The 23410-nt window shown below is 36.2% G+C and overlaps 2 protein-coding genes across 2 annotated transcripts in view; both read left to right on the top strand.

Moving 5' to 3' along the window:
* The first annotated feature begins 293 nt into the window (after positions 1 to 293).
* LOC127965998 (myb/SANT-like DNA-binding domain-containing protein 2) lies at positions 294 to 4936 on the top strand. The gene is made up of 4 exons (XM_052566779.1): positions 294 to 747; positions 1732 to 1987; positions 2819 to 2882; positions 2970 to 4936. Exons 1-4 carry the CDS (start codon positions 307 to 309, stop codon positions 3835 to 3837), a joined length of 1629 nt encoding a protein of 542 aa, XP_052422739.1. The 5' UTR covers positions 294 to 306; the 3' UTR covers positions 3838 to 4936.
* A 3014-nt stretch (positions 4937 to 7950) lies between these two features.
* The window catches only part of esama (endothelial cell adhesion molecule a), a 32822-nt gene continuing 17362 nt past the window's right edge, over positions 7951 to 23410 (top strand). Inside the window, exon 1 of the mRNA XM_052567839.1 lies at positions 7951 to 8405. Within this exon, the coding sequence (XP_052423799.1) occupies positions 8336 to 8405 (70 nt within the window). The 5' untranslated portion in view covers positions 7951 to 8335. The remainder of the gene's footprint in view (positions 8406 to 23410) is intronic.

Genomic DNA, 23410 nt, shown 5'->3' on the forward strand with positions numbered 1-23410 from the left:
TTTTTGCATAATAATTATAATATTTAATATAATTTCATTCATTATAAAATATATACATTTTTTAATATTTTACATAAGAAAATATTTGTATTATTATATTTAAATGTATTAAATTATTCAAAAGTGAAACATTGCTTTTTACATAATTATCGCCCATAATATATACTTTTTAATATAGTGTTATTATTTATAACAATTATTTTTAATATGTAGCATAATATTGGGTGCAAAAATGATGCTGTCAATCGCGCTTGGAGTGAGCGCGCGCACTCTTCTCTGCCCCCTCCCCTTAGCAACAGAGGCAAGATGGCGGCCCCCAGTAACGCCGATCGTTCTCCTGATCTATCGGTGCCGCTGAAGATTCCCAAAACTGAGGTTCCTTCCCCGGAATCCGAGGATCTGAGTGACAGCAACCAATACCATTCCAACCCCTCCACCCCTAACAGATTCTCTCCTCTGAACGTCGGGGTTTCGCTGTCTGGGGGCGCAGGCCGGAGTGGATCGGCCTCTGCCTCTAACAGCTTCACCGCTTGCCGAGGCATGTCATGGACGCCGTCTGAAACAAACGCGCTGATCGCCGTGTGGGGCAACGAGCGGCTGGCGGAGGCGCGGATGCAGCAGCTGGAGGTGGCCGGGACGGTGTTTTCTGGCAAGGCGCCGGGACCCGCGATGTACGAGCGGGTGTCCAGAGCGCTGTCAGAGCTGGGTTACGAACGGACCCCATCCCAGTGTCGAGAGAGGATGAAGGTAGATAAAACATTCAAACCAATGGCTGTCACTCACTTATTCTCAGAGGCTTGTTGTCATGTTTAGTCGGCAGTTTACACAGAGCTTTGGTGAAGCTGTCAAAATCAAAACACAAAGCATGGATCTGTCTTGTCTCAAGCATGACTGTCGGTTATGATCAGTTTATGGTAGACCTCCACAGAGGTTTTGGTAAAATGGCGAAATCCAAACAAAAGGCTATATATATATATATATATATATATATATATATATATATATATATATACACACACATACATACATACATTCAGGTCACACATATGCATTCAGGTCAGAATGATGTTGTTTCATTTTTAGACATGTTACACTGAATGACAATGAAATAATATACATACACAGCTACCATCTAATTCATATTCAAGCATTTTACTTATATTATTATTTATATTATTTGTATAAGTAAAACTATTTTATGATTATTTAATTTTTCTGATTTTATATATGAAGCATTTACTTATTAATGTATTTACTTCAGCATTTACCTGTGAAATCACTTACGCTATCGACAACAGTCATATATTATATATTATTGTAACTCTTGTATATGATAACTCTTATCTCAGGGTTCGAACCTACACCCTTTTGATTACTAACCCAGATCTTTTAACTTCTGCACTACACCACCCACCCTTCACACTGCTTTCACTATGTCTGAATTTGCATACCTCCATGCTACATACATAGTATGTCAAATTTGTCAAATGTCAAATTTGTAGGATGTTTGAATATATTTTTAGTGTACATTTATAGAAACAATGCTATTTCATATATGAAAATATATGAAAACAAAAAAGTTGAGTGTCTGTTTTTAACAATAAGTGCTGGAAGTACAGGGAAAACATTTTTTTATTATTATTATTATTTGTGATGTCCATTTCTGTCTTAACTGATTCAAATATGGAGTGCATGTGTTGCTGTTTTTATAAACATGACCATCATCTGCAGACGCTGAGACGTTGTTATAGCCGGGTAAAGGAACATGGCATTGGGAAGAGGAAGAGCAGTTACTCCTTCGAGCAGCTGGAGAAAGTGTTCGGGCAGGGCGGCTGGGACTCTCAAAGCTGTCAGCCTGTGCTGATCAACAGCAGCGGGCTCTACCAGGAGATGGAGTCAGACGGAAGCACTATGGAGGACTACTCTCAGGAAGACTGGTGTAATCAGGACCTTTCTGCTGCCTTCAATGAGGGAGACCTAGAAACAGGTGATTGCTAAAATCTCTCTCTGCAGTGTAAATGAGTTAAAAGTCACTATTGTTGTAACCTCCTCATTTAAAAAGGGGAGCTTGTAGACTGGTGGTGCAAAATCTGGGCAAGCATCTGAAAGATTTTAGATTCATACCTCATCAGTGCTGCTCAAAATGTGCTACCACAGATATCCATATAACGGTTCACAGATTTACTGATAATTTAATGACACATATTTAGTTACAGTATATACTTATTACACTACTGTACAAGTTACATTTATTCAGTAAATACACAAGTGACAGTGTAGGCTTTTAAATTTTAACAAGAACTATAAATAAAAAAAGACCTTTTATATTCATCAAATCCTGAAAAAAAGAAATCATTATATATATATATATTTATATATATATATATATATATATATTTCTTTTGAACTACTTTTAACAATGTTAAAAGTAGTTGTTACCTGATATTTTTGTGGAAACCATATATATATGTATATATATCAGGTAACCCAATATAACTGTATTTTTGATCAAATTAATGCAGCATAAGAGAATACATTTGTTTTTTAAACTTACAAACATATATCAATACTATGTACTGATTATTAAAATTAATGTGTGTATATATATATATATATATATATATATATATATATATATATATATATATATATATATATATATATATATATGTACACATTTTTTTTTTTTAAAGATTCATCATTTTCACTGTGGCCCTATTTATCATCCCCAGTCTATGAAAATTCAGCCCCAACTCAAAGTCTAATGCTATGTGCATAATTTTAAATATCTCATAAAATACAATCTTATCTTTCACAGAGGACAGCCAGCTTCCAAAAACCAGAGTTCTTCAGATACGACTGGAGCCATCTGAGCACGCTCAGTAAGTTTGAACCCATGTCCTTTTTCCCTATCCATTTATTTAAACACAATTTCCACCCATGTCCTCATTTCCTCATGCTCTCTTTAGACGCCAGGAAGTGATGCAGAATGTGATGCGTATCCTGGAATCAGTGGAGGTCAAATGGGAGCACTTCCAGACGTGGACTGACTTCTCCCGTCTCCACCTGTCCAATAAGCTGGCCATCTTCGGAGTGGGCTACAACACGCGGTGGCGAGAGGAGATCCGCTACCACTACGCAGAAATCAGCTCACAGGTTCCCCTGGGAAAACGACTGCGGGAATACTTCAACCCTGAGAAGGCCGAGGGCAGGGTTATCATGACCAAGGTGCAGAAGATGAACTGGAAAAATGTGTATTATAAATTCCTAGACATCACTATTAGTGAAGCTCGCTGTTTGGAGCTCCACATGGAAGTGGAGTGGATCCCGATCGCACAGACGAGGGCGGCAGGGTGCAGCAACGGCTCCCAGTACCTTCTCCCAGGGGGCATCCCAAAAACATATGGCCTGTATGCAATAGGCTATGAGGAGATGAGTGGATCCAATTCTTCGCCTAGCACAGAGGACAAGTCTTCCCCCTCACAGGAAGAAGAGGAGACGGACCATTGTGAGAATTTGGAGAAGGACAAGAGGCCATCAGCCAAAGTCACTTACAGTTACCTCGGCATTGCAGAGGAAAGGACGCTACAGCAGTGTCTCTTCCAGCACTTTCAGACTTCAGGCAAACACTACACCCGAGGGGAGCCTTCGGCTGTAACCAGGTTCCTGCAGGACAACTGCACCGGCCAGACCAAGGAGGGCATCCTCTCTGGATTACACATTTACATTAAGTTCATTGAGGTGGAGCTGGACTTTCTCTCCGCCGGGTCTTTAGTGGAATGTTTAGAGACTGCGATCGGTTATTCGTTAAAGTTTAACAAGAAGGATGCACTGTAGCCAATTACATTTGCCAATGAATCTACCGTATTTTCCGGACTATAAGTCGCACTTTTTTTCATAGTTTGGCTGGTCCTGTGACTTATAATCAGGTGCGACTTATTTATCAAAATTAATTTGACATAAACCGAGAGAAATGAACCAAGAGAAATGAACCAATAGAAAACATTACCGTCTCCAGCCGCGAGAGGGCGCTCTTATGCTGCTCAGTGCTCCTGTAGTCTACACTAAGCAGCATAGAGCGCCCTCTCGCGGCTGGAGACGGTAATGTTTTCTCTTGGTTCTTGGTTCTAAATAAATGCGACTTATAGTCCAATGCATATGTTTTTTTCCTCATCATGACGTATTTTTGGACTGATGCGACTTATACTCAGGTGCGACTTATAGTCCGAAAAATACGGTATTTAAAGCCAGGATTTTGAAATGTAAACTTGAACTTAAAGTATATATGTGGTATGTCAGGCACAGTGTGTTCCAAAAGGGGTCATGTAGTCTCCTTTGCAGTAATTGTCTCTATCAGGGAGCGTAAACGGGAGCAAGCTGCCTTTATTTAAACCTCTCGAGATCCAAACGCAGGAACTGTTTGAGGGGGGGAAAAAATCCTTAAGGAGAACTCTTAATTAATCTAAGTATAAAGTCTATCTATATAGAAGTTTAAATATATATATTTAAGAGTATATATTGATATTGTCAAGCATTCCAGCATTTCCATTTATAGCATTCAAAGAATGTTTTTCATAAAGCGTTTATCAATGTTTGGTTTTTATTTGTGAGTTCACACAGTGTCTTTATGTATGATTGTTTCCAGGTCACAGTCTTGTTTACATGTTTGGAAGGACAAAAAATAAATCGATGAAATGACGTGCTGTTCATTCACTTTCTGATTTTAAATTCATGCGTTTTAGGTTTTTATTTATCCAGACCTTTCGGTATTAAAATATTATAATTAAAAGTTTCTTGAAGTCCCTTATATACACATTAAGTCATGGCATGTCAAATGTAAAATTAAGATAGGCCTACATTGAACTATAAGAATATGAAGTCTTGTTTTCAGAGAAATTTAACAAAATTAAGTTGAAACAAGAATAAACATCTGTCAGTGTGGTATGAAAACTTGTTTTCCCTTGAATTAAGTAGATTTTTCTAAACTTATTGGATATTTGTTCTTGTTTTAATCATCAATTCACCTAACTTTTCAAAATAAATCAAGCATAAAACAAGAACTTTTATTCCATGTCATTCTGTTCCTCTATAACTGCATCTTGATTTAATAAACTTCAGACATTTTCACTGTTAAACAAGATATAAAATAGTGACGAAGAACACTTTTTTGCACAGTGATCAGATGGTATAAAATGTTATTTCCAAAGTTAGGTATTCAAGCAATAATTAACTTATTATTTTATTTTTGAACGACTGTTAAATGAAATAGAGATCTGTTGGATTATTATTATTTTTTTTTACTTTGAAGTGATGTTAAAACAACACGACATTTACAAGACATTTAAATTTAAAGATTGTAATGAAGTGTTGTGCTCCTTTCCATTTATTCCTTGCATTTTCTTAACCTGGTCTTGAAAAGGTCTTAAATATACCTTCAGAGACACAGATGGGCGGCTATATGACCAGCAGGTGGCAGTAAATATCTGTGAGAGGCTGAAAGATGTGTCCAATAATGTCACATTCAAGAATAATAAACCATGTATTAGATTACTAAATATAGGCCTAAGTAGTGCATGTGAAAGTATATGTCATACAAGTGAAGTAAAGTGCATTTTGTAATTCTTAAAACATGCAATACTTTAGTTCAATTTGACCCTGGTGCCGTGAATTATGCCCCAAATCAGAAGACTGTGTAGTGTTTTATTTAACACACAGTGCACGTTCTCTTTGTAACACTGCTTGTGTATTAAACTTCTTTTGTGGTGTTGCAAAGGTAGCTGGGTGCTGGCGCTAAGAGAATCAATAATTCAAACACAAAGTCTAATTTCCTTGCTTAGCCTGTCATATGAGATGAGTATCTCTCTCGGCCAGGAAAAAAACACTCCCAGTGGAGGCTGCTACACTTTTTCTAACCCCAAACATTTATTATTTGCTTTATTGATTGAGATCTCTGGATTAAAAATGGTGGATGGTGACTAAAATATAGAACACTTATTATTATTGAACATGATAAGTGCTCCTTATCTTTATTTAGCTTTTTCTAAAAGCTCTAATATTACATGTGTCCGTATGAATACAGAAAATGCATCTATAAGAACATAATACTTTTTAATACTTTAATACCATTAAACCACTAATGTTTCAATCAGACAGAAACATATTTACGATTAAGTTGTTATAATTATTATTTTATTATTCTAGTTATTATTTTGTGTGTACGACAATATAATAATTTGTTTTTAAAAATATATATTTGCCAATATTGAATTATTATATTATTTTTCTCAATTTTAAATCTATTTATTTTGATTATATATATATATATATATATATATATATATATATATATATATATATATATATATATATATATATATAAATACATACATACATATATACACAGAAAGACACACACACACACACACATATATATATATATATATATATATATATATATATATATAATTATTATTGTTTTATTGTACATTTATAACACATTATAATTATTATTATTGTACATTTATAACACATTATAAATTATAATTGTGATTTACATTATAAAATTTAATTAATACATAATTAAATCAAATTAAATTAAATTAATTAAAATAGCTTACCACTCTGTCTTCTATATAACTTTAAACAACAACAAGGGGAATTAAATAAGAAAGGTAATAAAAAAGGCTGAACCTTCACTGTGTCTCATTCTTATCTCCTGGTTTTTTATGATTGAGCTGTGTGTGATCATAAATGATGGACCTAAATTACTCTGCAGGTCATGTTCACGTCATTATCTTTTCTGTTTGCTCGTCTGGGAGCTGTGAGATGATTGTGGCTCTGAATGTGTTCTCTTGTGTATCTGAGTGACTGACCTTTGCTCGTTGATTTTACAGCTCTGAATTGGTCAGTTGTGCCTTGGGAATGGCCTCCAGAGCGTGTTTTTTGATCTGTTGTGTCATTTTTATAGTGGTTTAAAAAGTAAAAAAGACCTTCTGTGTCAAGGAGTGTACTGTTGCAGCTAAAACACCCAAGCTCACCCTGTCCTTTGAATTTTTTTGTGGATGCAGTTTGCCCAAGGTGCTCGAGTGCATTTAAGATATTAGCTTTGACTGCAAAACCACATGATCGTGTCCGAGTAGCCCAGGGTGTAATCACAGAACTGAGCTCATCTGCCCCTAATAATCCAGCAGTCCGACTGCATCCACCTCAGCCCTGTTTCCATAGCAACATGCCATCCTAAAGAAACAGGAGTGAGGAGGTATTCACCTCCGAGGGCTGAGACCACTGTACTGCCTCGACAAGCCCCACTCCCTGTCCTGTTGCATTATCATTTCAAGAGATAAAAGGAACTACACGCTGTTGTCCCATCTAACTGAAAAGCACAAGAGCAGCCTGACTGTATTTTTATTGGTCTTTGGTCTTTTAAAAAGTTAAATGAAACCTCTGACTGCAGTCATGGTCATATATTAACCATAAGCATGTACATGAACTACTGATCTAAAAAGCATTATATAACATTTAGATAATGACTTGATAGTAAATGGAAAATGTAATGAAAGTAATAAAGTGTGACCTATTATACAAGTTTATGCCTATGATCATAAACTTACTAGTTATTTGTAAAAATTTATATTTGTCAAAATATCAGTCTATCAATTTACCTATCAATCTATCTATCTATCTATCTATCTATCTATCTATCTATCTATCTATCTATCTATCTATCTATCTATCTATCTATCTATCTATCTATCTATCCAAATTCCACACTGCCTATGTTTTAGTAATTAAAGTGGATATGAATTCATATTAATTTAATTTATATCAAATCGACATCTTTGCTTTAATCACTGTAGATTTAATAAGCGTTCAGCAGCTCGTACGTTCTCACGCGGAGTTCACCTGGAACTGGAGTGATGACGTGTCGGTGCGCGCAGGGGGCGTTCCGCGCGAGTGCAGGTGCAACAGCTCCTCGAGCAGTCATTACACACGGACTGAAGTACCGCTAGTGTTCACCCCACTCTCGCTGTCTGTGGAGTGCGTCGAGAAACTCCAGCGCTGTGAGAATCGTCCGGGATATTCGCCGAGAAACAAACGCACACTTGTTCAGTCTCATGCCACTGAATTCTGAGGAGTCAAAGATGATTTCCAGCTTTGAATGTAGCGTCAGTCTTCCCACGGTGAACATCGCTTGTTTTGAGGAGAGCACAAAGTTTTAGGACACTTGAAAGAGCCTTAGCGCTTTGATTTGTTTGTAGATAACCGTTATCTACTTCACGCGCAGTGTTAATACTGACGAGCGCGCGCAGAGCGGACACTCTTCACATGCTGAGCCATGGAGACGCTAACTTCCGCGAAACTTCACACCTGCCTGGCATTCTTATCATTTCTGTGCTGTATCCCAGGTAGGCTGTTTCTACACCACTACATGAACTATTACTGTGTGCTGGGAATGTAAACACTCCATGTGTTTACATAATGGATAGATATGAATAGGTATAGCCTACTTGAGCGCTTCATTCAGACTGTTTTTACAGTCAAACGCTAAAAATAAAAAAAATACAAGCCAACAGTACTGAGTAATACTTTACATATTTAAACGTGTTCTAAAATAGTTAATTGTGTGTGTGTGTATACATGTTATATACATGTTATATAAACAATAATATTTCATATGTCTTTTGTTTGTTGTTTACAGTCTACAAGAATAAGAAAAGACATAATATGATAATTAGATAATTATTGATAAAAGTGAACTGGAATGTAGGTTATAGTTTACCAAATGGTAGGAAACAAATCAAGCGGAAGAATATAAAAAAAAAAAAAAACACAATATAATACCTTAATAACACATGTTTAATAATTCTACATGATGTCCCTTAAGTCACATGCCCTTATAAAACACTGTTATCTAAACACTTCATGAGTAGACTAGTTTCACTTGGGTGTGGTCATCTGCTCATGGAGTCATTTGACATGCTTTCCAAAGCAATAAGGTCATTTTCCTTTAATTATTCTGTATGTAAAGTACAAACAATTGATATCGTTTGGAACTAAGTGACGTAGCAATACTTTAGCAGTTGTAAGTAACAGATATGACTTATGAGGGTTCTGAGATTAATGATCTTTGTTTTCTTATGCATGCATACACATGCGACACATTTTGCAGGTTCGTCCTCTTCTCTGCAGTGCCTAGAAAAGAGGGAACAAAAAAGAATATAAAATGGATTAACAGCGGGTATTTCCTTGAGTAAATTATTTTTTTTAATTTTTATTGAGAGAACTTGATCAGTTAAAAAGTTTGAACCGAATGTGAAATCTTGAGCTGCAGTTCAGACATTTAAAGTGCAAACCAAGGATTTACTAAACCCATTGGAATGAAATAGCGCAGTAAAATACCATTGTAGGGTTTCTGTGTTAAGCCCAGGTGGCAGGGATAAAATAAATTCAGAAGAACATCATAAGTTCCTGTAATCCTGCATTGCTCTGGTAGCTTGTACAAGTCAAAGCATGGCTTTGGGTAAAAGCCCTTGTTGGCCGTTTGGTGACACTGGTAAAAACAAAGCAATTTCATGCCCGGTTTTGTTTGCTCTGTTTTTATATTTAGAAGAACTTTGCAACAACTTTAACATAACACTGCTGCTCTAGAATGCAACTGAAAACTTTGTGTTGACAGATTTACAGTGTCCCATACGTATAAAAAAAAAAAGATGTCTTTATTAGAACACCAATGAATCAAAAAGCTTATAAAAATCACAATAATCTACAAGTAGTCAACACAACTCCAGTAATGTCTTGTGAAGTGAAAAGCTATGTGTTTGTAAAAAACAAATCCATAATTAAGGCATTGTAACTAGGGTTGGTCTGAATACCATTTTTCGAGCTTCGAAGCTTCGGTAGTAATCAACACTGAATATTCGAAGCTTCGAAAGGAGGGGGCTGAACATATTATTCTCTCTAATAAAGGCAGGAATCTCTGTGTATCTGTTTCTGTTTGCATTTATATTATGTCGAGAACCATCCATCCAATGACTTCACCTGTGGCGGTTGTGTTGCTGTGGACCCAAGGGAGTGCAGTGTCGCATTTTGGTGCAATATGGACACGCGAAAAAATACAGAATTAATAAACTAGAGAAAGGCGAGCCAGAAGCGGTGCGCCTCATGCAGACAGGGTTTATATGCTCCGAGAACGGACACTGCACTAGTGATACAAAACACACAGGTCTGTTAAGAACAATATCAAAATTATTATTATTAGCCTGGGCTACTGTATGTTTTTTTTCATGGCTGCCGAATTTGCAAGTATTTTCCATGAAAGTTAAGTGCACATTTGTATCATGTAAAATTACTGATTAACATGCGGCGGATAAAAGCAGCTTGTTTTTTTTACACCAACAATATATTACTACTTACAGAAATTACAGGTGATTTTTCAAACTCGATGTGCTGTTGTGGTAGGCCAGTTTCAAATTGCACATATGGGACACTGCCTTTGTTTTGTCCTCACTCAATTTAAAGTGATCCCATCTTCTTTTCCAGATGAACTGAATCATGACGTTCACTCAAAAAAAAAAAAAAAAAAAATTATTAGAATCTCAAAATTAAAAATCGAATGCCAAACCACCGAACAAATATTTGAATAATCAAATATTTTTATCCAGCCCTAATTGTAACATAAAACCATGCTTCTAGCTAAAATATGCATCCTCCATCACTAATCTTTCTTTCTTCATTCAGAAAGCGATCTCCTCTGAATCAGGAGAGAATCTGCACTAATAAAACACTGTTCACAAGTTAAAACAGTCTTTTTCATTAGAGAAAGAGTGATTATGGACTCTTATTTTAGCTAATAGTGATGGTTCAAAGGTAAAATGCCTTGATGAAAATACTTTTGTGTGAACTGAGACAAAATTTTATTTGGGAACTTTCATGTGATGAACTGCCCCTTTGTGAACCTGACAGGATTGTATAAATCCACTAAAACTCACCTTGAGAAATAAATGCAAATATCTGGAAATATATATGTTATAAATTTTGATATGATAGATTATCTAATGCAATGACATTCATATGTTTTAAAGTGTGACTTACTGAAAGTGTCCAAATACTTTTTGGGGTCATTGCAGCTAGAACCGTCATTTTTTCCATTAATGCCATGTTGGTTAGGGTTTGAGATGTGGGGTGTGTTGAGTATCAGGGTGTCTCATGTACAGAAATGAGAGGTCTCCCTCTCCCAGTGCTGTGTCCCTAGAGGAACAAGCTCAGTTCGGTCTGGGGTCATGGGAAAACTAGTATGTGACTTTCCCAACTTTTCCCAACTCATAATCCATGTGACACATCCTCTTGGAGAGGATTTTACATTACATGGCTTGTACAACCAATTGTCTTTTGACGTGCCTTTGTTTCTTTGTGTTGACATTTTTTTTTTCGAGTGATTTTTTTATTTATTTTATTTTTTTATTGGAAAAGATTGTGATTCTAGATTGTAAAGTCCTAGAGCAGCTTAAATCACCAGTGTTTTTGCATCCATTCATCATTCAATTTAACTTGGTGTGGTGTAGTGGCAGGTTGTCGTGCCGATGTGTCAGTTTAGCCTATTGCTACTGAGCTCATGCAGGGTGACGTTGTGTTGATGCTTTTGCGCTCCTCTCTAGCTGGTCTTACAGGAATCTGTGTAACAATTCTTGACTATAGAGATACTGAGGTCAGACGCAGAGACTCCTTCCTGTCAACTCTTGAAGGCACGCACAGATTCTCACTCATACTAATATCTCAGTGTTAGAAACAGAACGATGTTTAGCATGAAATATTTCAGAGGGGACACCTACAGTATGTCTTTTTCACTAACAACCTATACAGTCCAGTTTAACCAAGCCATGTATATTTAAATTAAGGCCAATAAAAAAATTTGGTGCATCTTTGCACCATTTCCTAATTTGCATAATTCCTTTAGTGAATGCTGAAACAACGCAGACAGCTCGTGCAAATGAATGTCAGCGGGTGCAATTCATTTTTAGTGAATTTTTATTGTGTTTAGTAAAGGGGCTTGCATATCGTTATATAAAACCAATTAATTCAAAATCATATTCTTGATAATATAATATAATATAATATTGATTCTCCTTACCTTGCAATCCAACGAGAAAAGTAAGACATTTTCATTATTATTATTATTCTTTTTTTGTAGCAGAGCATCAAAACTATTGACATGAAACTAAATGAATCCTGCAAATCCAGTTAATGCAACTGAGGAGAAGAGTAATCTTGAAGAGCTAGCTGAGCTTTTGTAGAGGAAGTGACAGAGTAATTACCACTGCTGAAATCCAGTGTAATCTCATGTGGCTGGTCAGGAATCATACAGTGCTGAAATGCAGTGACAGCAACTTACTGTCTGACTGTCTCTCTGTCAGATTGTCTTATTATACCTGGAGTTCTCCCTTTACACTGTAAGAAATATTTTTAAACATCATCTTCATATGGTAGAATCTTAATTTTGATTCTAGTGAAAAATATTAGTTAACGTTGCTGAATTATTCTACACCATAATAATAACTACTGTACATCAGGACACAGTACTTTTTAAGATTTTTAAGAAACAGAGACTTTGTGCCAGAACCTTGTGTACTGCTACCTTGCTACTAGGCAGCTTCCTATTGGCCTACTGAGAGGTTCTTGTTAAGCCTCAATTGCTGATCAAGAGTTTCTTTGAGTAAAATGGGTGACCTTGGGGTCACAGTTTGTTGTATAGCTCTCCTGCCCATGAAAGAACACCTCTTTCTTCAGAGAAATAGCCTGACAAAGATAGGAGCAAGAAAAAAAAAATTGTGTCTTGTTATGGAGAGAGATTGCAAAAAGAGTGAGAATCAGAAGTGAGCTGTCACTGAGGTTATGCGCACCTGTCATTCCATCAGCCATTAGAGGACAGAAAGCTTTACTTTACAGCTCATCAGCACTAGCCTACTTCAGCACCTGTGGCCATGTACAGCCTCAAAACCTCATTACTGTGAGAAAGAAAAAAAAACCCGCCTTGCACACAGTCATTTATAACCATTGAGAACAGTCATCTTCACATATAATTACATACTCATACTTCAGACAGGGTCCTGAACCTGTGTTTACATTCTGGTGACTATAACAATAATTTTGGTGCTGCTCTCATTATAAGCTGTAATTATAGACTTTCAGAGGGAGTATTAGGATCATTGGCGCACACCAGTGTTTTGGAGAGCTAAGACTTCATTACGATAATGACAGCTCAGAGGTAAAGACCCTCTGTCTCGCTGGTTTTATCCTCCCATCGGGCTTTCAAAGACAAGATGCACACAGTCAGATTTAATTTGCATGTTGTTGTTGTTTTAATTCTCCATTCCATTTGCTCTCACTTCAAGACTTTGTGATTTACTGGAAATATATTGTATACTGTAATTCAGTCAAGGGTGCCAGGAGGATGGGTTGATCCTGAATAACACATTTAGTTTAGTCGAGTGTGACTTCCACGAATCCAAGCAAACATTAGATTTGGTCTCTAAAGTTACACTGACCAAGTGGCCATTGCCCCATACAAGCAGTAATGCTCTAAATAGGAGGGGATTGATTCAGGGGCCAAGCCTCAGGCAGTGACCTCTTGTTTCATGTTCTTTCATTAGCAGTGTTAAGAATTAAATGCTCTAAAATGAGCTTACTATATTTAGATTTAAACCCTATTGTTTAGCAGCTATGCATCTTGTGCCAAGTCTGAACAAACACAAAGGGAAATGAGGAAATATAGCTTTGTTTATAGGCAATAAAAATGATACTCACTTCATGACTTTCAGTAACACTAACCTGCATTTGTTTCACTGGAAAATTCTTTAAAGAGAACAACAGTAACATTTGAATTTGTATACTGGTATTGTGATTAAACTTCAGGTTGTTGCGGCTTGGCTCTCTGTGACCTTCATTGACGCTTGGCAAGTGTGTGTTTTTTTCCTCATTAGTGACTGATCATTACTGTCATTGATTTCTCACTTAAATCCTTTAGTCATTAAGGTGGATCCTCTTTGGCTTGTTACAGAGTTATTTTTGGCTCTCATTTGTAGGACTTGTAGTGTTTGAGTTTGAAAGTGTTAGTATTCGGTTTATTATGTGCCTGCTACTAGAGCTGTACAAAAATCATGTTTGACTGTCTCTAGTGGAGTAATTGATCATTTTGAATTAATAAATTACACATTTTTGATTTAATAATTTTTTTTGTTAGTTTTTTTTATATTATATAAAATAATTTCCCCAGAAGAAAATGTATTATATAAGTGTGTGTGTGTGTGTGTGTATGCATAAATGTATGCATGTGTGTATAAATATATATTTTAAAAAAATAAACATAACATATTTTTCTTAAATATATACATATTAAATATATACATGCATATATACAGTGTTTTGGTGTGTATATACATACATAAACACATTTCTTGCCACTGTGTCTTTGCTTTGTAAGCAAAGCGACATGTTGTCTAGAAAATTCACAGGTGATGTTTCTTTAGCACTCATTTTTGAGCCACAGAGTATAATTTGAAGCACAAAACACTCATCTATGACTCCGAAAACACACTTATTACAACCACAAGTTGTTACTGAAAGTTCTGAAGACCATTTAAAGAGCTGTAACTTGTTATTGCATTTGTATTGGATTTATGCACATTTTATTTCTTGTGGAGCCCTACTGTGTGCTTTCCATGCAAGACATAATACAGATATTTGAATGTGTCCCCTGCTTTTATTTCTTAAAATCTAAGCATATAGACTCTTTCTATGATAATTTATGATAATTTTATCCTCCTAAGACAGCCCAGGGGTGATGCTGCATCTCTGCGGTATATGTCGAGCTAATATCTCACACGCTGCTGCTCCCATCAGCTACATCAAGCATGCAGTTTGGAAGCGGGGTGATGCGGTATGCATTACGACTTGCAGGGACACACATATTGTGTGTGTGTGTGTGTGTGTGTGTGCGTGTTTCAGATGGTTATATATGAAGATAAACCAGTGCACCAACATCTGTCTTCACTCAAAGCAGGATATGTCTTCTTGACACCTCAGTGCAAAAAGTAACCAGCTTCTATCCCAGAACGCTCTGCTCATTACAACTCTCACAGTCTGTAAATTACAGCACGCCTGAGGCTATCTATATTCCATCTAATCCAAATTCTTGCATCTATTCCAAGTCCCTGTGTCTTTCAGTTAAGCCCAGGTTGTCAATTGTCACCATCCCCGGCTTTGCATCAAATATATTTTTTTATTTCCCTTGTATGTTGTAACGTGGTCCTCTGAGCTCAACCACAGATCATTATCACAAAGTTTTACCAACGCAATCTCTGTAACATTTATTTTTCTACTTTATCTTTTCCTAAATCGATTTCGTTCCTAATTTATACAGGCAGCACTCCATGCATCCCTCCATTCCCAGTTTGCTCTTGACATATGTGGAAACACTTATGAAAATAAAAGCCGGGGACCATGTGTGAGTGTCGCTCCCCAAAACACATTAAAGTGAATGAAAGAGATGTCCTGTTATACCCTGTGCCAAATCCATTACTGCTAGTCACTGTCATTAGCCATTCATTCCCGCTCACCACTCAGAAATAATCAGTACAGGAGGTGCACCAGGGTGTTCATCTTCTCTCCATCAGTGTAAAAATAGCCGGAGCTGTCAGGAGCAGGTCTGCTTTTTCCCTCCACTATTGATAATTCAGACTCCTAATTACTGTGTGATACATAATTGAGCACTTGATGAAAACCTATGGATGTTCATTTAAACTGTTTCACCTTTAACCTGCTGCCTCTCATGATGGCAGCCTTGGAGAGATTCCGAATACTAACGAGACTGGGAATGATTGAGAATTGAGGATTTTATGTGAGATTTATGGAATTTTTCAAGAGATAAAAACTACAAATAACTTGTCTTCTCACAAATTACAAAGTATTACGAAGTATGAATAACACTGAATAAATGAATATGTCTTTAGAGTCTTTTTTAATTATGTTAATTATAGGTAAGAGTTTTCGTATAGAATGAAAACTAAATGCTGACAGTCTTTTGGGGACCAATATGGAAGGAAAACTTTCTAGGATAAACGGTAATACACTGAGCAGAGGCTGTGAGGAAACACCAGCAGTGTCTGGATCAGAGAGTATTGAAGTGAGGTGTCCATTAAAAAGGCAGAAAGATACTGAGCTCCAGATTTGACTGTTTAATCGAGACTACGAGGATTAGAGTTGGATTATTTAGGCATTGCAAAGAATCAGCAAATTAGCTAGTTGGTTTAATCCGAGAATAGCACACGCACAGATACTGTTTGAGTGTGTGTGGAGGGTAAACCCAATATAATATTAAAGTTGTAATGTCTCATTTGACATGTAAAATGAACCATTAATTTGATTTGAATCTTCTAGTTTCACAGCAGTTCAAAATATCGAAATAAATTTCTTTCATTATTGAAGTATTATATAATTAAATGACAGATATATATTTTATTCATTATAGAAGTGTTTTCACATTTTTAGACTGAATTGGCTTTCTTGAACCTGAGATCAGCATGAATACAGGGCAGAGGCTTTAGATGTACCGTCTTTGCCATCATAACCACAGAAGCAGTGCAGTTACAAATCACCTTACTGAATATTACGTCTTTGAAGTAATATTCTTAGGTTGATAACTTCGAGGTGACATTGAAATCATTCTCAGAAGCTTTATAAAGACATGAAAGATTTAAAATGCACAGTTGCAAAGGATTACTGCAGAGCCTGAGGATTGTGTGCACAGTAGTAGTTTGGATCTCACACATTTCTGCGTAACTGGAAATTTATCCCATCTTTGGAAATGCTGTGCATGGGATTCGGGGATATGTGAATAAATGCCTTCAGATTGTTCAACATTCAGCTGTCGCAAATTAACTCGGAGGTTCATTTTCACACGTTTCTTTTGAAGTGTCAGTGTTTTGGTCTTGAATGATATTTGAGGCTCTATGAGCGATGCAGCTGTCAAACCTGCACGCAGGTGATAAGTTGGTTTCCAGTGAAGGAAGCCTGTCCCAGTGTTCAGTGAGTTTTCTATTTCTGGTGGGAGAATTAAGGTAAATCTCATGCCTTTCAATTCTCATGACTGACTGAGCAGAGAACATCTGCAGAAAAGTCTTAAAGTGCAACATCTGAAGTATTATTTATTAATACAGCGAAGCTGGAAGTGGAATTTGCGTACTGAAGTTATTGGGGCACTGCAGCTAAGTACGCATACTTGTCCTGAGTTGTCTGATCAAATTGGTGCATGCAGTCACAGAGAAGAGAGAGCAAAAAGACTGTGGAGATCACCTTAGATTTATTCAGTGTGGTTTGTAGTACAGAAAGCAGCACTCTGTTGTTTAACAAGAGCCAGACCTCCTTGAGATCATACCCTTTTGGAGCTTTGTATATGCCTTTCAAAACTAAAATTAATATTTGAAAAAAAAAGGAACAAGTATTTACCTGTAGAGGCTAATAAAACATTTACAGAAAATAGCTTACTTCCATGTTGCAAAATAAAGTGGATACACTTTTACCTTAGCTGTTTGAAATTCTGCGGCACGTAATTGTGATCTTATTTGTTCTTTCAGTCATTAATAAAAAGAAGAGATGAAGGGCTAGACTGCCGTCCTCTAGGAACATCTCCCTAGAGACACACACACACACACACACACAAAAGTACTGTCATAATTACTTGGCTGCTGATTAACTATGCACTATTTGATTGGTCAAAGTGTTTGACATGTGGACCCTTTAGCCTGGAAGTATTGTGCTTTCTTCAGGCTTAGACTTATAATACTAATGGGAAGAGGGTTCAAGCGACCAATGGCTGATTGACTAATTAGGTTTTTTAAAAGAGAGTTTGAAACTCCTAAATCTGTTAACATCCCATTGCATAACAATACAAGCAAGTGCTTCTATGCTGTATAACAGCCATATTAGTCTCTGCTACATTTTGTGGTTTCAATGCAGTGGTTTGTGCTTATTTCTCACAAGCCATGATTTATGAGTTAAACACTAGTCTCTGCTCTTCCTTCCATAAAAAGTAATTACATGAAGTACTAATTTGCATTTGCATTCGATATGCATCACTGCAGACCCATTAGTAGCAAGTTTGTTTACCAAAAGAGAATCTGTTATATCATAATGCTTAAATCTCTGCATAAATGTCTTGTATGTAATTAAAAAGCCATAGGCGATCAATTTAATAATGGATGGCCTCTGTGGTTCTTCATAGTAAAACTGTTTACTGTGTATTTAATTTTAATTTTGTGGTTGAACAAATAACTCTATATAACTGTCTAGCAATGTAATAGATGTGTTTGTTTGAAATTAAATGCCCTAGTGTCAGTGTCTGTGGTAAATCTGTTATTGTTTCTCACTCTTTATGACCACCATTGAGTTTATATAAATAATTTTCTGTGTACAACTGACTGGTGACCCAAAGATAGTTTTGTATTTGCATAGTATGTGGGTATTTCCAGTTGCTAATGCGTTTTGGAAAATTTTAAAGTTTAGTCTACCATATTATGGCTCAAATATCTTTTTTTAATAGTTTGTATGAATTACTTTGGAAGCCCTTTATTCTGTGTTGAAAGAATTATCTAGTAGCTGTGTGGAAAGTGGTTAACTTTCATGTTCTGTGCAAAAGAGCATTATACCATCTTAGTATCATGTTTTCTTTTGAAATGAAGAGGAGGAATGGGAAAGTAGAAGAAGGGTGGGAGAAAAAAAGGGAGAGGTGGGGAGAGGGAGCAATAAATTAAGGAAGAGACAGCATTTAGACCTTTCCTTTTTCTGACTCTCACCTTCCTCTATGACCGCTTGGCACTTCCTGATAAGCTCCAGCATTCCTTCAGCAGGCAATTCCACTGTTCCCAGATCACCACGATAACACCAACAGATGAATAAATACATTTGCTGTCCTGTGAGTAATAGAGAAATCCCTACAGTGACTAAACCTGAGATACGCAAACTTCTCCAACATTCAGTGATGGAGGAAACACTGTCAGTCTGAACGATTGTAGTTTTAAAAGTTGACTTTCGTGGCTGTGGTTTGTAACTTTTATGTTGGTTTTATTTGAAAATAGATTTTCAGTAAGTCGTTCTGCAGTTGAACCGATTTTTCAGACCTACTTTACAGAATAAGATGTCCATTATGATGGAAGAAGTCGCAGCAGATTATCACGGCCACTGTTTTGAAGGTCTGCAATCTAATCTCCGAAGTTTAAAGGGTAATGTGACTCTGTTACCCAGGCCTCCACACATCCTTCTTGAAAACGGACTCCTGTTGGAAAGCGAGGCTTGTAAAGGAGTGCTTTGTTGGGATTCGGTAGCGAGGGCTATTGTTTATTGTCCCTTGGGATTCACTGCAACAGAGCGTTGTATTGCAGACATGCATTGAATGCGTTTTGTTAGAAGAGAGATAGCAAAAACTGTATTTTTGGCAGGCTAATGCTCTTCAATTCCACCCTGACAGATCATCCGTTCATCAAAGTAACAACAGTGAAGCTTTCGCTCTTCAAAATGGCATAAAAGATCAACTCTGATCCTCTTAAACCAACTAGCCTACCTGCTTTGGAAGCTAATTATTGCTAATTCTGTTTTGTTTCAGATTGTTAAATTGTTTTAGTCATTTGTTTGGTCATTGTCTTTGTGGTGGCAATCTCAGATATTTGTGAAGGTTTTGCCAAAAAGGTGTCTCGTTGCACTGAAGAGTTGAAATGAATGAGTGAGTGGGGCAGCTTTGAGCTGTGAGAAGATTAAAGGGAAGAGACTAGGCTTAGACACTGCCTGAGAAGATGAGCCCAATCTCAGAAAGTGCAAAAGGGGATGTTGTGGTGGGGAAGGAAGTGGTAGGACGTCCATAGACTTAACTCAGCTGCAGTTAATCATCTTAAACAACACCTTTTGAAGGTACTTGCAGTTTCTATGTTGCATTAGATGCATTGAGCATGAAATGGTTAAGTCACCCAAAAATGAAATTTCTGTCATTAATTACTCACCATCATGTCATCCAAATCCGAAAAACTTAAGTTCATCTTCGGAATACAAATGAAGATATTTTTGATTAAATCCGGGATCTTTCTTACCCTCCATAGACAGCAAGGGTTCTACTACAGTCAAGGCATAGAAACGTAGTAAGGAACCCTAATTTTACCAAGCTACAAGAAAACTTTTTATGCGCGAAGAAAACAAAAATAACAACTTTATTCATTGATTGTCAACAATGCATCGATAATTGCAGAGTACTGTTCCATAATAGAAGAAATCGTTGAATATTTTTGTTTTGTTTTCTTTTCTTTGTTCATTAAAAGTATTCTCGTAGCTTTGTAAAATTAAGGTTGAACCACTGATGTCACTTAGGCCATTTTATCAACGTACTTACTATGTTTCTGTGCCATGATCATGCTATGACCCTTGCTGTCTATAGATATAATATCTCTAAATATCTTCATTTGTGTTCCGAAGATGAACAAAGGTCTTAAGGGTTTGGAACGACATGAGAGTAATTAATGACAGAATTTTCATTTTTGGGTGAACTGTCCCTTTAAGCTCAATTAAATGCCACAGTTGCATTTTGTAATGACTTTCAGCCAGTTAAAATGTATTATTGTTATTACAAAAATTTCCATAATTTCCCAAAAATGGCAGTGTCTAACAGAAAAGATAAATGTAATTTAACAAAATGGTATTGCATAAGATGTGCACATATTTCAGAAATTAAAATAAACATTTTCATTCTCAAAATGTATTTCAAATTTTTTTGTTTTCAGTTAGATTTTTCAATTTGATAAGACTCTCAAACTGACACTTCTGTTTATCAGTTAAGCAACCTTATGTTTTGTCGAATATAATAATGTCAAAATATCCAAACATCATCTGATTATTTGGCTCAGCTGTCCATCAGTGTATATTATATCAGTTGTTAAAAACATAGCCTTCTCATTCATACAGGATCTCGTACACATCACATAGACCATTTCATACAAGTGTGGGAAATGTGAATAAGTGGATTTTATTAAGTCACTTATGTTTGACAGCTGTGAACTGATTTATTTTTTGCCCTTTGTATTTGAGAGGCCTTTGTTGATCTGTGGGTATTATCGCACTTTGTTTAGAGGATTCAGCCATAATGTGGGCAGCAGAGGAATGGTTGTATTCCCACACATTTGCTATTCTTGTAGATAAATAACAAGCTGGTGGCTGAAGCAAATGTCACTGATGACAGAAGAAGCTGTGATGCCACCCCCCTCCCCCATAAGTCTGTTATTTTATATTATTTTATGTACATCTTTTAATGTATGTGGGGGGATTTGTGAGAGAGATTTTAGGCCGGATTTCTAGATCAGACAGATCATTAACCCTGAGCAGTCAGCAGTAAGCCTTGTGGCTTATCTTGCCATCTTCTTAATTCACACATTGAGTAATTAGTTTATTTGTCACACCTTCTCTCAGAAGCTTCACCCATCAGAGAAGCTTTAGATTCTCTCATCTATGTCATTATGAGAAACCACCATAGTAGAAGAAAGATAATCATTTTATATGCTGATGAGCATTGTCTGAACCTTTTGCATTTTATATCATTTATTTGAACTATTTTGGCATTAACTTAACAGGAAAATATTTGCAAATACTTAACATGCACATTTTCACGAACATGTGCATTCATTTCAGGGTATCCTTTCAAATCTACTTCTGTCTCCCTGTGGAGGAAACCTGTTATTAGGTTTAATATTTACTCTGGAAATTGAACCAAACACTCATAAATTCTGAAATAAGGGTCAAATCCAATAGCTAAGGCAAGTCAGAGCTTATTGTCGGTCCACTGGACAAACACACAATCTCTTGCAGTTAGCCCAAATGAGAATTGCAAAATGACTAGCTGTTTGCCGGAGTGAAGGAGATGACATGCTAAGGTGCAACCGTGAGGCTTGTCCTGCTGCATTTCTGTGCCTTCAGAAGTGTGTACTACTCTCTCTTAGCACTCATTCTCAACAGGAGGCAGATAAATGCTTAGATGGTCCTGGTGGACCGCTGTGTCTGTCCATTTCTCGTTTTGAACTCATGGCTGCTCAAGGTCAGACTGTGCACTCAAGTGCAAATAACTTTTCTATGGAAGCCTTATACCAGACAGCCCTTGACGAAAATCACACTGGGATGCAACCAGCCAGCTTTCTGATGTGTTTGTCTGAAGAGTCAAAGTGGATTTATGGAGGATTTATTATTATTATTATTATTATTATTATTATTATTATTATTATTATTATTATTAAATATTTTTATTATTATTATTATTATTCAAATATGTATTTATTTAAAAAAAATTATTTATTATCTTTTTAATGTATATATTTTTTTCATATAATTTGTATTAATTTTCTTTTATTGTTTTCAAATGCTTATTTATTTTTTTATCGTGTTTTTTTATCTTTTAAAAAAAATCTATATATTTCTCTATATATATATATACATATTTTTTTTTTTTACATATTGTAATCGTATTATTTTATATAAGTTGTATTTTATATTTTAAAAATGATAGAGAGTTCTTGGAGTTATTTAAAGATCTGGATTTGTTACATTAGCGCTGGAGAACACAGATTTCAGTCAATGTCAGGAATTATTTTTTAAAACACTTTGAAGTCAGGGCTGGATTTGGTTTTTGCTTTGAATTTGCTTTTATGAGATCAACGCTGGCTGAGTGTCATACTCAAAACCTTCTGGGTAACTCCTGATGAGTAAAAACCCCTGATTGAGAGACATATTTATCTCAGTAACAGCTCCCCTGGAGCCTATGGCCTGGATCAAATTTCTCTAGCAACACAAGTAAAAGGATTATGACACTGGTAACGTCCCTGTGTCATAATGCAATCACCTGAACTGATATAAACACCACAAATATGATCCCAGATCAGCAGGTCTCTAATGAGATTTGTTATGCATTGTGATTATCAAGCCCATAGCGGTGGTTAAGCTCTATCTGGGTCGTGGGTGTCTAGATCATGATTAACCCAGGAGCAGCTTGATGGCATATATTAAATTCAGAGTCGGACCACCTGTCAGTGACATGAAATGAAGATGACGTCACTGCTGTTACTCCTCTATGGCATCAGCTATGAACTAAACCTGCTTTTATGACTTCAGGTACATTAATGAGGAAAAACCTCATATAGAAGACATGTGAAATTAGTCTTCCTGCTGTTTTAAAATTGAGCCGCTCCTTTTAGTTGTTTCATTTAAAGGAACATTCTAAATAATTACAGTTTGTATAAATTAAATGTGAATGACTGTTTTTGGGAATACTTTTTATATTATATTATATTGTATTGTATCTATGTATTTTATTATTATTATTGTGGCATGTTTTGGC

The sequence above is a fragment of the Carassius gibelio genome, chromosome B10 (assembly GCF_023724105.1).
Source record: "Carassius gibelio isolate Cgi1373 ecotype wild population from Czech Republic chromosome B10, carGib1.2-hapl.c, whole genome shotgun sequence".
NCBI classification, from domain to species: Eukaryota; Metazoa; Chordata; class Actinopteri; order Cypriniformes; family Cyprinidae; genus Carassius; species Carassius gibelio.

Excerpts from the sequence above, each read along its gene's own strand:
- LOC127965998 (XM_052566779.1), top strand. The coding sequence starts at position 307 with ATGGCGGCCCCCAGTAACGCCGATCGTTCTCCTGATCTATCGGTGCCG. Across the intron at positions 748-1,731 it reads AGTGTCGAGAGAGGATGAAG|ACGCTGAGACGTTGTTATAG; the intron begins GTAGATAAAACA and ends CATCATCTGCAG. Across the intron at positions 2,883-2,969 it reads GAGCCATCTGAGCACGCTCA|ACGCCAGGAAGTGATGCAGA; the intron begins GTAAGTTTGAAC and ends TGCTCTCTTTAG.